The sequence below is a fragment of the Bufo bufo genome, chromosome 8 (assembly GCF_905171765.1).
Source record: "Bufo bufo chromosome 8, aBufBuf1.1, whole genome shotgun sequence".
NCBI lineage: Eukaryota > Metazoa > Chordata > Amphibia > Anura > Bufonidae > Bufo > Bufo bufo.
The window spans coordinates 130293397-130311580 of NC_053396.1; the positions used below are offsets into that span (position 1 = coordinate 130293397).

At 43.7% G+C, this 18184-nt stretch overlaps 1 protein-coding gene across 1 annotated transcript in view; it reads left to right on the forward strand.

The window, feature by feature from the left end:
- The window catches only part of LOC120977577 (putative bifunctional UDP-N-acetylglucosamine transferase and deubiquitinase ALG13), a 104606-nt gene that overhangs the window by 73380 nt on the left and 13042 nt on the right, over positions 1–18184 (forward strand). The window contains exons 21-23 of the mRNA XM_040405575.1: positions 724–883; positions 5855–5941; positions 6014–6054. Coding sequence (XP_040261509.1) covers positions 724–883; positions 5855–5941; positions 6014–6054 — 288 coding nt within the window. The remainder of the gene's footprint in view (positions 1–723; positions 884–5854; positions 5942–6013; positions 6055–18184) is intronic.

Genomic DNA, 18184 nt, shown 5'->3' on the forward strand with positions numbered 1-18184 from the left:
ACAAAAATAGAAGTACTCAACCTAAAATTTTATAATACATATGACCTACAGTGAAATCAGGCATTCAATAATCAAAGTGTGTACAAAATTAAAATTTTCCTACCTTTCTGCTATCCACGGTGGCCACTCCACTTCTTAGACTCGCTGTGCATACAGACACTACCGACTTGTCCAACCCTGCTCTTGGATCGACCAGCACTGTTCATGTAAACCGTGCTGGTCAATCCAAGGGCAGCAAAAAGTGTCTTGGGCAGCTGATGCAGAGTGGGCATCTTGAATGGCAGAAGAGGAGCCCATAAATTGTTGGATCTATATCTAAAAAAGACAAAAAAGGAGGACAGTGGATAAGTGTTCAGTTTGTTCTCCAGGTAATGTGATTTATTTATTTTTCTCCCCTTGAACTGGACGGTCACTGGCCTGTATACAGCTTAGGCTGAGTTCACATCTGTGTTAGGCTCCTTTACAGTATTTTGTTGTGAATTCCTTAAATAGTGCTTCATTATTTTGTCCGGTAAAATGTTAGACTCCCAAAGGGAAACCGGCTGACCCCAATAAAGTTCTAGTGATCTTTCCAGGAGCTTTCATCTCAGTGCTTTCGTCATGCTATACCAACAGGCACAAGAACTTCCTACATCAGTTACAGACTTTAGCAGTTATAGTATCTGAATAGTGATGCCGTGCTAGTGTATATACATTTTATATGCAGCTTGCACTTCATTTCAGGTAGCATCTGTTATATCTACCTCTTGTGTGAATTCTGCACCAGCAACAGTGATCTCTACAAGTTCACCTGTGGGTGAACCATCCACTGGTACCTCCAATGTCCTTCCACAGACTGCTGTGCAACCAATGGTAGTATCGCCACCTCCCACTGGACGGCCAGGTAGACATTTTCTTTTACCTTTTGTTGCTTGCGCCTTACTAAGTGGATAAAAACTGGCTGTTAGTGTACAGGAACACTGGGTGGCACTCTTGTATTACTTAGAGGTATTTGTGGAAATAAAATAACATAAAGCCTCATAACACAGATGATCATAATTGGGAATAACAATGGTAGTAGAAAAGTGGCATCAGTGTACATTTCTCAGTCATATATGTGAATAACATTTTATGCCAGAAGTGGGAGATGACCTCTCAGAGGAAAATAAGAAACCTTTCTAATGCTTTTTATCTGAAAAAGGAAAAAAATAAAATAAAAAATCTGTTACATCTAGAGGCCAAAAAAAAAGCAGAACTCTTGTTCTACACACTTGTATCCAGTCTAGACAATCCTCTGTGAGCTAAATGCATTGGCATCACCAGTCTCCCCCCTTTTCTTTCCAAGGATACAATACATCAGTTAAATTAAGATCAGCTTGACATCACATAACCCACAGAGTAATAATACTGGATATAATTCCTTCCACTTCTGAGGTTGGAAGCAGGACTAGGTTGATGGGTGTATTTCTCATCCTTGTCATTGGGGAACACAGCAAAGACCTTGGGCATAGCTGCTGCCACTAGAAGGCGGACACTAAGCAAAAAGTGTAAACTCCTCCCACCAGCTATACCTCTCCCGCAAGCACTGAGCTAAACATTTTTAACTTAGTTTTCGTAGGAGGTAGACATCTACTCTGCAGGTCTTGCTTTTATACACACTTGGGGCCAGGGTGAAATTATCCCTAGATTACCCACCTGGCAGCACAGCAGGATGCCCCCTAACCTCCCCAGTAGCCAGAAAAAAGGGTGGTGTGGAGGACCACCAAATCCTCCATTGCCCACCAGCCTTGGGCATTCTCTACCTTTGGCACTGTGCTCTCACCAAAGGGAGCGACTTAGGAGGCTGAAGGACTCCACTGGAACCTAGGCCAGACAGGGCTTCGTTCTTCAGGGAACGTGAATCGGGTGAGTATGGGAGCAATACCAACCCCACCCCCTGCGCCCACCTCTGCCGCTTCACTGCTAGCACTACTGATCCCAGAAAGCCCGGTCCCTGCTGCAACTATGCTGTGGCACCACTGTCCCCAGCAGGCCTGGTCCCTCCTGCACTATGCTGCGGCACCACTGTCCCCAGCAGGCCCGTCCCCTCCTGCGGCTATCAGTCACTGGATCAGGATGTCTGTCAGCAAGGCTTATTGTTCAAAGGGTAGGGCGCCGCCCATTGCGTGAGAGCGGTTGGCGCCTCTTGGGTGGCACAGCACAAGACCTCCCTTTTGTAAGTCTGCAGGGCAGCTACGTGGTCCTCGCTACAAATTTTCACAAAGTTCTCTAGGGTGCATCCTCCAATGGGGCTCTTGGTCACAGGGTGCTGCAAGCTGCGGGGCATTGACAGAACTCATGCTACTCAAGTTATTTGTTTTCCCACCCTAGGGACTGCTCTAGAACTTTCCAAGGTCTTTGCTGTGTCCCCCAATGACACGCACTGGATAATTGGGTTTTTATTACTTGCTGTAAAATCCCTTTCTCGCCCATATTCATTAGGGGACACGGGAACCGTGGGTATAGCTATGTCCTCTAGGAGGCTCTGACACTAGTAAAAGCGATTAGCTCCTCCCCTGGCAGCTATACCCCCTCCGCCCTGGAGAGAGAGCTTCAGTTTTTTCTAGTGTCTATAGGAGGCAAGACCTCCCTGCTCTGCAGGGTAGCTCCTGAAGATTTTTTATTTTATTTTTTTATTTTTTCCTTCTTTTTCAGGTGGGGAACAGTGGTTGCCTAGCCTCCCTGTTCTCCTGGGGGAGCATGCCAACGTTGGCCCGCCACGCTGCCTCCTCCCTCACAAGAAGACAAGGTGGACCAATGCAACCTTGCTCCAATGCAGCCTTGCTCCGCTGCATCCTGCCAGCAGAAGGGTCACCCATCCAAGTCCCTCTTCCAGCGTCCTGCCACTAGAGTGCCAGTAGCTGAAGGGGTGATCCTGCTGGAGAAGAGGAAGGGTGAAAATGGCGGCAGGACAGATAAGTGATGCCTGCTCCTAGCCTTCTGCGCCTTGGGTATTCACAAAAATTGTCCCCTCTTCTCGCCCTGCTCTGTTCCAGAGGCATCTTTCTTATGCCTTTTCTGGATGACATCCTCACCAACCACCAGGGGGAACACGCAGTTTCAACGTGATGCAGGAATCTGCCAAGATATTACGGTGGACGGAGGCCCACGTACTGGCAATTTCAGCAATCTACCCCCCGGGTGTGGAGAACTGGACTGCGGACTTCCTCAGCAGGGCGACAATAGATCCAGGCGAGTGGTCCCTTCACCCGGAGGTATTCTAGGCGATCTGTCTGCGTTGGGGTTGCCCCGACGTGGACTTGATGGCCTCAAGACTCAATCAGAAGCTTCCCACCTTCCTCTCCCAAGCAAGAGATCCAGAAGCTTGTGGCGTGGATGCCCTGATCTCCTCTTGGCAGGGGTTCTCCCTCCTTTATGTGTTCCCTTCCCCCTCCTACCCAGGGTTCTACGGAAAATCAGGATGGAGGGCATTCCGGCGATCCTCTTTGCCCTGTCGCGCGTGGTACGCTGACCTTTCTCCTTCTAGGAGACTTCCCTTAGTCACTACCACTCAGACTACCTTTTTTCGCAGGGACCGGTCTTCCATCAGTATTTAAGGTCTCTTTGACGGCGTGGCCATTGAAACCGCCATTCTAATGCGAAGAGGTTTTTTGGCGGATGTCGTCTGCATTTATGATTCAGGCCAGGAAGCCTGCATCGTCCAGGATCTATTACAGGACCTGGAGGTCCTTCCTGGGTTTCTGTGAAAGCCAAAACATTCCTCCACTAAGTTTTTCTCTCCCCACTGTACTGTCCTTTCTTCAATCAGGGTTGGACCTTGGTCTTGCCCTTAGTTCTTTGAAGGGTCAGGTGTCGGCGCTTTCCATCCTTTTTCAGCGCCCTCTGGCCCCCCTGGGGCCAGTAAGGACTTTTCTTCAGGGAGTGGCACATACGGTTCCTCCGTACCTTCCTCCTTTATCGCCTTGGGATCTGAATTTAGTCCCCTCAGCACTCCAGGCTTCCCTCTTTGAGCCCTTGCGGGAGATTTCTCTCCGACTCCTGTCCTGGAAGATGGTTTTCCTTGTAGCTATCACATCCATCCGACGGGTGTCTGAGTTGGCGGCGCTCTCTTGCAGAGAACCCTTCCTGGTTATTCATAAGGATAAAGAGGTTCTCCGGCCTGTTCCTTCTTTTCTTCCGAAGGTGGTCACTGACTTCCATATCAACGAGGAAATTGTCCTTCCCTCACTGTGTCCCTCTCCTTCACACCCTAAGGAAAAGGAGTTACACCATTTGGATGTTGTCAGAGCTCTTCCGCCGTACGGACTCCCTTTTTGTCATTCCGGAGGGTCCTCGCAAGGGATTGGCGGGCTCCAAGGTGGCAGTTGCACGTTGGATTCTGGCTGCAATTGCAGAGGCTTACCGGGCCCGGGGCAGGGTTCTACCCTTGGGTGTCACGGCTCACTCCACCAGAGCGGTGGGCGCATCTTGGGCTCGGAGGAATCGCGCTTCGGCTGCACAGTTGTGTAAGGCGGCTACTTGGTCCTCCTTACACACATTCACAAAATTTTACCAGGTGCATACTTATGCATCGGCAGACTCTGCCTTGGACCGCATGGTCTTGCAGGCGGCAGTTTCTTGGATGCCTGCCGGGACGCTTGCTTCCATAGGTCTGTGTTTTTTATTTCCTCCCTGTGGACTGCTTTTGTACGCCCCACGGTTCCTGTGTCACCCATTGAATATGGGCGAGAAAATGAGTTTTTTTTTAAAACTTAGCAGTAAAATCTTTCTCGCTCTTCATTGGGGGACACAGCACCCACCCAGTATTGTTCGACCACAGTTGTGGCAGTTGCTGGTTAGAACCCTGTTGGGTCTTTTGGCATGGTTGGTGTTCCATGTTTTTTTCTTTGGCTTGATTCTCCTACTGCTTGTGCACAAACTGAAGCTCTCTCTCCAGGCTGGAGGGGGGTATAGCTGCCAGGGTAGGAGCTAAAAGCTTTTACTAGTGTCAACGCCTACTAGAGGACATGGCTATACCCACGGTTCCTGTATCCCCCAATGAAGAGCGAGAAAGATTTTACTGGTAAGTTTTAAAAAAATCTAATTTTCTCGTCTCATTCTTTGGGCAACACAGCACTCGCCCCTCTTGAATATTTTCTGTTATCTGCATGTCACACTGCGCATGGTTATCTTTCTTTGGTTCAGATATGTTAGTTACATAGGTTCATTTTCCTCATTACTCATGTTCTTTCTCCTACTGCTTCTGTACAAACTGATTAGCTCAGTACCTGCAGGAGGGGTATAGTAGTAGCAGCTATACCCACGGTCTTTGCTGTGTCCCCCAATTAACGAGTCTAGAAAGGGATTTTATGGTGAGTCACAAAAGTCTAACTTTTAGCTGCAAAGCTATGGTGATGATTGATGGAGATGATTGATGGAGTTATGGCCCCAACTGATGACTAGAATGGGAGGTCCCCCCCAATCATTTAACTGTGGTAAGGAGTAGTTTGAATGAAGTGACACCGGAGAATGCATGCTGCCATGTCATTTAAAGGGGTTTTTCAAATGTTCCTGGTGACCTATCCTCTGGATAAATGATCCAACACCCTGTCGATCAGCTGTTTTAAAGAGGCTGTGACGCTCCTATAAGCAGCTGTGTATGGGACTGAGCTGTGTCTAGGCGCCTTTGACCAATGAACGTGACATCACTGGCACTTCATGAGCACCGTGGTCTCTTCAAACATATGACCGGCAGGGGTGCCGAGAGCTGGACCTCTACTGATTAGAAAAACACTCGAACGACCCCTTCAAACTGTATAGAAGTAATAGGAGCAGCAGAGCACATCAACTGTAAATATGCACTTACACTTTAATTTTTTATTTATTTTTTCTTCAGTTCCACCAGGAGAAATGGGTGACTGTGCAATTCATCTACCTCCACCACCTTATTCTTGTGACCCTAATGGCAACGATCTACCAAGAGGTAAAAGAATGTTTATCTTTTTTGGTCTGTGTAAAAAGCAATGCTAACTGTTCCTCATTTTTCCCTTTTCAGACACAAAAGTTCTACAGTATTATTTTAACCTAGGCTTACAAGTAAGTTCCCTTGTCGGATATATGGTTGATGTTTTTCATTTTCCTTTGCTACTTGCAGTAGTTGATTGAAGAGCAACGGCCCTGATTTATCATGCCTTCAGTATAAAATTCTGGCCCCAAAATGTTGCTTTTGCGACTTTTTGCACCACTCGCTCCAGTTTTGTAATGTGGGTGTGGTTAGCTATGTTAATGCATTTCACTCCAAATTTATGATTGAGACTTTTTTTTTTAAGTCGCAGTGAGTCACAATGAGTCACAATTTCACTCCAGTAGGAGGATGGAATAGGAAATCTGGAGTAGCTTTTCTAGAAAAGTTAGGTTAAGGGCTATGTACACCTTTTGGGGGCATTTTTTTTTTTATGATTGCATTTGACTCATTTTGGGCTATATAATTTTTTTTCAATTGGTCTTTATTAAAAATATTAAGCGTTTGTTACAAAGGGTTAACTGTTTCTAGCTGTGTGAATCATATTTCTTTCTTTCACTTTGTGCTGGTCATCTAATAAACCTGATCTCTAAATTACTAAAAGGTCATAAATGCTTATTTAAAGAGGACCTTTCACCAGAAGAAAGCCTCTAAACGGACTAGTTTAGGCTATGAGCTCAGCGCTGCGATTGGCCAGCGCTACAGCATAGCAGAAGACCATGGCAGGATCAAGTGGGTGGAGCCTAACTACAAACATACCGGAGGCTATAACCGGAGAACGGAGCGGCGCCCGGGGATAACAGTAAGTGCAGCGGGATCCCTGGGCGCCGCTCTACACTTCTGTATAGTCAGTTTAGAGGCTTTCTTCTGGTGAAAGGTCCTCTTTAAGCCACATTCTTATCAGTAAGATAAGAATTGAGCTTTAATGAGTGTTTATAAGGTTAGAGATATATACATAGCCTTTAACCCCTTAGGGACCCATGATGTACCGGTATGGCATGGATCCCGAGTCCGTCCCGGCGGGCGGTGATGGGAACACTGTGCCTGCTCAAATCATTGAGCAGGCACCACGGCTAAATGCGCGGGGGGTCCCCCCAAACCCCCCCCCCGTGTCGGCGATCGCCGCAAACCGCAGGTCAATTCAGACCTGCGGCTTTTTATTGTGTAGTCGGCGGTGCTATCGGGTCCCCATGTGACCGCCGTGACCGGAGAGTGCAGGAGCTGTGTGAGGTCTTTCAGAGACCTCGATCAGCCCTGCACTGAGGCTGTACAGCGCAGAATTATGCTGTACAGCCTCTCTGGGGGGTCTACTTCTCCTGTAACTGGGGCTACTATGTCAGCCCCAGTTACAGGAGAAATCAACAGTGAAAAAAGAAAAAGTGAAGTAAATGTCCCCCAGAGGTCTTGTATGACCTTATGGGGGACGAAAAGTGTAAAATAAAAATAAAAAAATAAAGGGTTGAAAAAATAAAATTAAAAAAAGGTTTCACATGTAAAAAAAAAAATTCCTCAAGTAAGGAACAAAAATTTTTTTTTAAAGATAGATGAAATAAAATGGACATATTTGGTATTGCCGCGTCCGTAAAAAACAGCTCTCTAAAAATATCACATGACCTAACCCCTCAGGGTAAAAAAAATAAAAATAAATGTCAAAACAAGCAATTTTTGTCACCTTACATCACAAAAGGTGCAACACCAAGTGATCAAAAACGCATATGTCCCACAAAATGGTACCAATAAAAGTCACCTCATCCCGCAAAAAATTAGCCCCTACATAAGAAAATCTCTCAAAAAATAAAAAAACTATAGCTCTCAGAACATGGACACATTAAAACATAATTTTTTGGTTTCAAAAAAGCTATTATTGTGTAAAACTTTAATAAATAAGAAAAAGTATACATATTAGGTATCGCCACGTCCATAACAATCTGCTCTATAAAAATGTCACTTGACCGAACCTCTCAGGTGAACGCTGTAAAAATAAATATAGAAAATGTGCTAAAACTAATTTTTTGGTCACCTTGCCCCATAAAGTGTTATAATGAATGATCAAAAAATCATATGCACCCAAAAATAGTAGCAATTAAACTGGCACCTTATCCCCTAGTTTCCAAAATGGGATCACTTCTTGGGAGTTTCTACTGTAAGGGTGCATCAGGGGGCTTCAAATAGGACATGGCATCTAAAAACCATGTGGAGTTCCTTTTCTTCTGTGCCCTGCCATGTGCCCATACAGCAGTTTATGACCACGTGGGGTGTTTCTGTAAACCGCAGAATCTGGGTAATAAATATTGAGTTTTGTTTGGCTGTTAACCATCGATGTGTTAAAGAAAAAAATTTATTAAAATGGAAAATCTGCCAAAAAAGTGAAATTTAAAAATTTGATCTTTATTTTCCTTTAATTCTTGTGGAACGCCTAAAGAGTTAACAAAGTTTGTAAAATCTTTTTTGAATACCTTGAGGGCTGTAGGTTCTACAATGGGGTCATTTATGGGGGTATCCACTATGTAGGCCCTACAAAGTGACTTCAGACCTGAACTGGTCCTTAAAAAGTGGGTTTTGGCAATTTTAAAAATTTGAAGAATTGCTTCTAAACTTCTAAGCCTTCTAACGTCCTAAAAAAATAAAATGACATTACCAAAATTTTGCCAACATAAAGTAGACCTATGGGGAATGTTAAGTAATAAATATTTTATGAGGTATCACTTTCTGTTTTAAAAGCAGAGAAATTGAAATTTAGAAAATTGCGAATTTTTTAAAATTTTTGGTAAATTTGGGATTTTTTCATAAATAAAGGTGAAATATTTTGACTCAAATTTATGACTATCATGAAGTACAATGTGTCACGAGAAAACAATCTCTGAATGACTTGGATAAGTAAAGGCGTTCCAAAGTTATTACCACATAAAGTGAGATGTCAGTTTTGCAAAATTAGGCCTGGTCAGGAAGGGGGCAAATGGCCCAGATGGCAAGTGGTTAAAAAAAAAAAAAAAAAAAAAAAAAACTTTTATTGTGTAAAACTTGCCTAAATAAAAAAAAAAAGTATACATATTAGGTATCGCCGCGTCCGTGACAACCTGGTCTATAAAAATCACATGATCTAACCTGTCAGATGAATGTTGTAGATAACAAAAAATAAAAACTGTGTGCCAAAACAGCTATTTCTTGTTATCTTGCCTCACAAAAAGTGTAATATAGAGCAACCAAAAATCATATGTACCCTAAACTAGTACAAACAATACTGCCACCCTATCCCGCAGTTTCTAAAATGGGGCCATTTTTTTGGAGTTTCTACTCTAGGGGTGCATCAGGGGAGCTTCAAATGGGACATGGTGTCAAAAAAAAAACAGTCCAGCAAAATCTGCCTTCCAAAAACCGTATGGCATTCCTTTCCTTCTGCGCCCTGCAGTGTGCCCGTACAGTAGTTTACGACACATATGGCAGGGCTCCAGACAAAAAAAAATCTCAAGGAGCCATTGGCTCCTTATCTGAAAAATTTAGGAGCCAAATGAATTTTTTGTCGCCAAATGTAAAATACATATAATTATAATAAAAAATAAAAGACTTGTCTGGCTACAGTGCGGGGAAAGCGGACTGGGGTGACGTTACGCAGTCCGGCATGCTGCCCAGGTGTGGCATGGCACAGTAGGGCCCATCCCTTGCGGCTCTTCAGCGTACGGGGCCCCAGTGAACACTGAACAGATGCGTCCACTCTGGGGTTCACCTGAACCCCTACTACTTTGGTGTAAGAGCGGCTCAGCCCCAGCTCCGGCCCCAGCTGGCTGAGCAAGGCCTACAGCTGAGCCCATATCCGGTAGTTATCCAGGCAGTTAAAGAGAAGGGCAGACTTCATGGGCCCCCTTGTAGGGAGGCTTCCAGTAGGGGCCCTTGGGTTTGTAGTAGGGGGGCTGTAGCCGGTAAGTGGGCCCATAGTTTGGGAAGGGCGGATAGGGAGGGTGCATGATCAGAGTCCTGCAAGGAGCAGGTGGGCTGCGCGGCTGCCCCTTATATCAGCCTAACGTTACTTTAACGACCGGCAGCCTTAACACCTTCACTGCCAGCCACACCTGAGCCTCCCCAGCGTGGTGGCATCTCCGCATCGTAGGCTGTACAAATGGCAGAGTGCTCCCTCATACCGCTGCACGTGTGCCAACTGATGGAACTGGTCACAATCACACTTATCAGGCTCACACCAGAAAAGGTTCCCCCCCCACTTTAGCATAAAATAGGAGATGTGCAGAGAAAGTTAGGTAGGTAGGTAGGCGGGGGGAATACTGGGCAGCAGCAGCCATTAGCAAGTGGTGAGGATGATCATCAGTCATCTCACCACTTGCTAATGTTAAGTATGTAAAGGGTTAATAGGAGCCCCGTGCTGGTCAAGACACTAAAAAGCCAGTGAACCATATCTCTTTCAAAAGTCTTAGGAGGAGGAGATAACCTCCAGGAGATAACCTCTCCTCCTACTAAGCAAGGACTATTGAAAGAGATATGGTTCACTGGCTTTTTAGTGTCTTGACCAGCGGCTCCTATTAACCCTTTTATTCCCTTATTAAGAATGTTTGTGAGCCCAGGCAGGGAGCTCACACGGAGCACCAGCAGCGGCCCCCTGAGTGTTATCAGGGTTGTAAAGACGATAAGGATTAGCCTTTATCAGCGGCAGCGCAGGGGTGACTGCTTCTCAAGCTAACCTCTGTTCTATGGAGCGGCTCCCTGTCTTCATGACTCTGAAGCTGCTGCTGTGTTCAGCGCGGGAGAATGGGGGTGTAAGAGGAGCATCCAATGGTACAGCAGCACACTGATACTGACCAATCAGCAGCCTCCTCTCTAATAACAGAGCTCTATACTGTGCGGAGCTCTGTTATTGGATTGCCGCCTGCCTGCTGTATGAAATGCCGTTGTTCTTAAAGCGGCAGAGCAGCGGAGGCTCTAGGCGCAAATGGCGACAAGACTACAAAGTCTTGTCGCCATTTTGCAATTCTAAGTCGCATTGGCGACCATTTTGGTCGCCATCTGGAGCCCTGTATGGGGTGTTTCTGTAAACTACAGAATCAGGGCCATAAATATTGAGTTTGGTTTGGCTGTTAACCCTTGCTTTGTAACTGGAAAATCTGCCAAAAAAGTGAAATTTTGAAATTGTTAGGCCTCTTTCACACGGGCGTTGCGGAAAAATGTGCGGGTGCGTTGCGGGAACACCCGCGATTTTTCCGCGCGAGTGCAAAACATTGTAATGCGTTTTGCACTCGCGTGAGAAAAATCGCGCGTGTTTGGTACCCAAACCCGAACTTCTTCACAGAAGTTCGGGCTTGGGATCGGTGTTCTGTAAATAGTATTATTTTCCCTTTATAACATGGTTATAAGGGAAAATAATAGCATTCTGAATACAGAATGCTAAGTAAAACAGGGCTGGAGGGGGTTAAAAAAAATAAAAAATCATTTAACTCACCTTAATCCACTTGCTCGCGATGCTGGGCATCTCCGTCTGACTCTTTTACTGTATAGGACCTGTGGAGAGCATTAACTATAGTTTAAGGACCTGGGATGACGTCACCATGGTAAAAGATCATGTGACGTACCATGTGATGACCAGAGTGACGTCATCCCAGGTCCTTAAACTATAGTTAATGCTCTCCACAGGTCCTATACAGTAAAAGAGTCAGACAGAGATGCCCAGCATCGCGAGCAAGTGGATTAAGGTGAGTTAAATGATTTTTTATTTTTTTAACCCCCTCCAGCCCTGTTTTACTTAGCATTCTGTATTCAGAATGCTATTATTTTCCCTTATAACCATGTTATAAGGGAAAATAATAAGGTTCGGGTCTCCATCCCGATCGTCTCCTAGCAACCGTGCGTGAAAATCGCACCGCATCCGCACTTGCTTGCGGATGCTTGCGATTTTCACGCAACCCCATTCATTTCTATGGGGCCTGCGTTACGTGAAAAATGCACAAAGAGGAGCATGCTGCGATTTTCACGCAACTTAAAAGTGATGCGTGAAAATCACCGCTCGTGTGCACAGCCCCATAGAAATGAATGGGTCAGTATTCAGTGCGGGTGCAATGCGTTCACCTCCCGCATCGCATCCGCGCGGAATACTCGCTCGTGTGAAAGGGGCCTTAACCCTTTAGGTGTTCCACAAGAATTAATGGAAAATAGAGATACAAAGTTTGTAAAATCAGTTTTGAATACCTTGAGGGGTGTAGTTTATAGAATGGGGTCATTTTTGGCTGGTTTCTATTATGTAAGCCTCGCAAAGTGACTTCAGACCTGAACTGGTCCCTAAAAATTTGGTTTTTGAAAATTTCTGAAAAATTTCAAGATTTGCTTCTAAACTTCTAAGCCTTGTAACATCCCCAAAAAATAAAATATCATTCTCAAAATGATCCAAACATGAAGTAGACATATGGGGAATATAAAGTAATAACTATTTTTGCAGGTATTACTATGTATTATAGAGGTAGAGAAATTGAAACTTGGAAATTTGCAATTTTTAAAAAATTTTTGGTAAATTTGGTATTTTTTTTATAAATAAAATAGAATTTTTTTTACTTCATTTTACCAGTGTCAGGAAGTACAACATGTGACGAAAAAACTATCTCAGAATGGCCTGGATAAGTCAAAGCGTTTTAAAGTGATCAGCACTTAAAGTGACACTGGTCAGATTTGCAAAAAATGGCCAGGTCCGTAAGGTGAAATAGGGCCAAGTCCTTAAGGGGTTAAGGATGAGACAAATGTCTCAAACGTGAGACACTTGATAAATGTGGCATAAAGTACTCCAACACAAACTGAAGCAAAACTGACTTCAAATATTCCCCTTATGATAAATTCCCCTCAGTGTATTTTCTGTTGAAGAGGATATGTTAAATATTTTAAACAAACTAAAAGGTGTTCTGTTTTTTTTTTTTTCTCTACTGCATTCCGGTACAGGTATTTGGCATTATCATATGGGGTGCCAGAATTTCTCCTGTGTTTTTTTTTTCAAGACCAGGGATGACCCAACTTCAAGTTTTGAATTTCGGTTATATGGTGAATTACGTTATGGATTTCGTTACAATGGACCATAATGCAATTCAAGGACCGAATGTGTAGTATAACTGCAATTCAAGGGTGTCGGACCCCCGCGATCAGATGCTGATGATCTATCCAGAAGATAGATCATCAGTTTAAACAAACTGCAGAACCCCTTTAAGTATTACATGATGGTCATTGAAATCAGGGGACTGGGATATTCAGAGTAAGACTGCTTGTGGTAATTGCAACCAGGTTATTTGAAAACCACTTCTCAAAACCAGACAAACACTTTTTTAGAAGCTGTTGGTTGACAACTTGTGTGTTAATAACAAGTGTGCATCACGAATATTCGAATCGCGAATATAGACACGAATATCGGCACTTGGAGAATTTGCGAATATTTTAGAATATAGTGATATATACGTATTTTCGAATAGTCTAGATTTTTTTTCATCTGAACCCATGATCCCTTCTTGCTTATGGGCCAATGAGAAGGCTGCAATGTCTTTTGTCTGAGCTTAGCAACATCCCTAGCAACCAATAGGGAAGTTGCCTACCCCTTACTATATAAGATCCTCCCCAGCAGCCATTTTCTACAGTTTTTTTAAGTTCTGAGACAGCAGTGTCATTGCTGTGCTATGTGCTTTCCACACTACAGTAGATAGCGTGTGTGTGTGTGTGTGTATATGTATATGTGTGTGTGTATGTATGTGTGTGTGTGTGTATATGTATGTGTGTGTGTATGTGTATATATATATATATATATATATATATATATATAATATGTGTGTGTGTGTATGTATATGTATGTGTATATATGTATGTGTATATATATATATATATATATATATATATATATATATATATATATATATATATATAATTTCACAGATAGTGTAGGTTATGTCCTGATAGTGTAGCTGGTGCAGTGTGATAGGTTCTGCTGTCCATACATACACATACATACATGCAGACCTGCTAAAATGTGAAGTTTCACCTATTGCGCCAAAATATTCACATCGTTTGTGCCGATTTAAGCAATTGCATATAATTGGAGCACTCTAACTGCATATAAAGCCATTTTTAATGTTCTGCTGTGCCAACCATTTCCTCCAGTCTTGGGGAAACTTCTAGCAGCTTGGAAAATGTAGCAAAAGTGACCCACGCCTGTATTTCGCGCGCATTACGCAAATATTACATTTGCCGATTTTTCGCGATCAAGAAAATCTCGAATTCGCAAATTCATGACAAATATTCGTGAAATATTGTAAATTCGAATATAGCCCTGCTGCTCATCACGATTAATAACTATTATACTACTTGTCAGTAGTCCCATTTTTGAAGTGACTGTCCACAAACTGGACCACAAGACTTGACTTCTTTATACAAATTTGCATTTAAAAGTAGTCATGTCCTCATGGAACTAAAACTGTCTGTGTACCTTTTACAGCTGTTTCCTCCGTTCTCACTCCGTTAATTCAAATTATTGCCGTATTATTTTCAGCGCCCCCTTGGTAGTAAATTGTCAGGTGGATAGTCTCCACTGCCCTTTGTCAATGCAATGTAACATGATACAATGCCGTTGATATAGTTTAACCGCCTCCGGAGGCGGTCGATTCATTCCTCGACGCGCCAGCGCGTCATCTCGCGAGAGGCGAGATTTCCTGTGCGCGCGCACACAGGAGCGCGCGTTCACAGGAACCGAAGGTAAACGAGTGGATCTGCAGCCTGCCAGCGGCAATCGTTCGCTGGCAGGCTGTAGATGCAATTTTTTTTAACTCCTTAAAGGTATATTAGATGCTGTTTTGATAACAGCATCTAATATACCTGCTACCTGGTCCTCTGGTGGTCCCTTTTGCTTGGATCGACCACCAGAGGACACAGGCAGCTCTGTAAGTAGCACCAATCACCACTACACTATACCCCCCCCCCTGTCACTTATTAACCCCTTATTAACTCCTGATCACCCCATATAGACTCCCTGATCACCCCCGTCATTGATCATCCCCCTGTAAGGCTCCATTCAGACGTCAGTATGTGTTTTGCGGACCCACGGATCCGCAAAACACATACGGACGTCTGAATGGAGTCTTACAGGGGGGTGGTCAATGACAGTGGGGGGTGATCACCCCATATTAGACTCCCTGATCACCCCCCTGTCATTGATCACCCCCCTGTAAGGCTCCATTCAGACGTCCGTATGTGTTTTGCGGATCCGCAAAACACGGACACCGGCAATGTGCTTTCCGCATTTTGCGGATCCGCACATTGCCAGAACTATTTAGAAAATGCCTTTTCTTGTCCGCAATTGCGTACAAGAATAGGACATGTTCTATAGGCTCTACAAAAAACACCCGATCAAGGCCTGATCTTGTGCGCACACTTGCGTTCAGTCCGCCCCACCGTAGTGACAGAATTTTTTTCTGATCACTGCAAAAACACAGTAAAATCGCTGCGGCGCTATAAAAAGATCACTTTTGAGGGGCATGGCGAGTTCATAGAAGATTTATTTTTTTTCTGTCACAAGTTAGCGGAAATTGATATTTTTTTTTGTTTTTTCTTACAAAGTCTCATATTCCACTAACTTGTGACAAAAAATAAAATCTCACATGAGCTCACCATACCCCTCACGGAATCCAAATGCGTAAAATTTTTTAGACCTTTATATTCCAGACTTCTCACGCTTTAGGGCCCCTAAAATGCGAGGGCAGTATAAGTACCCCACAAGTGACCCCATTTCGGAAAGACACCCCAAGGTATTTCAAGAGGGGCATGGCGAGTTCATGTAAAATTTTATTTTTTGTCACAAGTTAGTGGACTTCGAGACTTTGTAAGAGAAAAAAAATAAAAATAAAAAATCTTTTTCCGCTAACTTGTGGCAAAAAAAAAATATTCTAGGAACTCTCCATGATCCTCACGGAATACCTTGGGGTGTCTTCTTTCCAAAATGGGGTCACTTGTGGAGTATTTATACTGCCCTGGCACTTTAGGGGACCTAAAGCGTGAGAAGTGGTTTGGAATCCAAATGCGTAAAAAATGCCCTGTGAAATCGTAAAGATTCTCATTGGAATTTGGGCCCCTTTGCGCACCTAGGCTGCAAAAAAGTGTCACACGTGGTATCGCTGTACTCAGGAGAAGTAGGGCAATGTGTTTTGGGGTGTCTTTTTACATATACCCATGCTGGGTGAGAGAAATATCTCTCTAAAATGACAACTTTGTATAAAAAAATGGGAAAAGTTGACTTTTACAGAGCTTTCTCTCACCCAGCATGGGTATATGTAAAAATACACCCCAAAACACATTGCTTCTGAGTACGGCGATACCACATGTGTGACACTTTTTTGCAGCCTAGGTGGGCAAAGGGGCCCAAATTCTAAAGAGCACCTTCAGGATTTCACAGGACATTTTTTACACATTTGAATTTCAAACTACTTCTCACGCATTAGGGCCCCTAAAATGCCAGGGCAGTATAACTATCCCACAAGGGACCCCATTTTGGAAAGAAGACACCCCAAGGTATTTCATGATGGGCATAGTGAGTTCATGGAAGTTTTTATTTTTTGTCACAAGTTAGTGGAATATGAGACTTTGTAAGGAAAAAAAAAAAATCATAATTTTCCACTAACTTGTGACAAAAAATAAAAAGTTCTATGAACTCACTATGCCCATCAGCGAATACCTTAGGGTGTCTACTTTCCGAAATGGGGTCATTTGTGGGGTTTTTCTACTGTCTGGGCATTGTAGAACCTCAGGAAACATGACAGGTGCTCAGAAAGTCAGAGCTGCTTCAAAATGCGGAAATTCACATTTTTGTACCACAGTTTGTAAACGCTATAACTTTTACCCAAACCAATAAATATACACTTATTGCATTTTTTTTTATCAAAGACAGAACAATAAATTTAGAGAAAAATGTATATAGAAATGTAGTTTAAAAAAAAAAAAAAATTACAACTGAAAGTGAAAAATGTTATTTTTTTTTTGCAAAAATTTCGGTAAATTTCGATTTAATAACAAAAAAAGTAAAAATGTCAGCAGCAATGAAATACCACCAAATGAAAGCTCTATTAGTGAGAAGAAAAGGAGGTAAAATTCATTTGGGTGGTAAGTTGTATGACCGAGCAATAAACCGTGAAAGTAGTGTAGTGCAGAATTGTAAAAAGTGGTCTGGTCATTAAGGGTGTTTAAGCTAGGGGAGCTAAGGTGGTTAAATGGGTTATCTGCTCTTATGTTGATGACCTATCCTCAGGATAGGATATCCATTTGGCAGGGGGCCAACTGCTGGCATCCCTACCGATCTGATATTGATACCCTATCCTGAGGATAGGTCAGCAATATAAAAGGTGACAGCCCCTTTTCTCTCCAAGATTATTTTTTAGTTTTTTCCTCCCCACCTTCTAAGAACCATGACTGTTCACATAGCTGTATGAGGGCTTTTTTGTGGGAAAAGTTGTATTTTAATGCCACCAATTAATTTATCATCTTATATATGTATTAGAAAACAGAAAATAAAACCTTTTGTGGGTTGAAGCTGGAAAAAAATACAATTTACCATTGTATTTTTTGTTTTGTTTTTGACAGTTTCTGAAAGAAGGCAGTAATGATTATTCTTCAGCATTATGGGGTATTCAAGGCCCCTACCTAATCTACCACACCCTTTCCACTTTTACATCAGCTGAGTATTATCCCTTTTTTCCTGGCGCCTTCACAATGGCACTCACAGGAGGGTGTCCCTGCCTCCCCAGTACAGGAAACAATGTAGAAGCTCAAGTTTAAAAGGCCCACTCCCTTTACCTGCTTCAGTTGTTGTTTCCTGTCCTTGGGATCGCGTGGAACCTGCTCCTGCAGGTGTCGGGAGTTCTGTTTTAAGCGCACGGCCTGTCGGTGTCTGCCCCTTTTTGGGGGCCAGTGCAGAGGACGTGAGCTGAGGAGGTCTTGGGCCTCTACTCCGTGCCTTTGGCGTAAGCCCTTCAGGGAAGGCAGCCCCGGGCATCCGCTCCCCAATTTCATTGTACGACTGGGAGCGAGGGAGCGCGCGCGTGCGCCGACCAGGCCAGAATTCTCTGGGCCGAGAGTTCCGTTGCCAGGCCTCTTCTCGTCACTTCCGCCAGCACATGACGTGAGAGGCCTGGCAGATATGAAGGGTGAGTGTCTGGATGCAAGGAGCGCAGCAAGTCAGAGTCCTCCTGTAAAGAG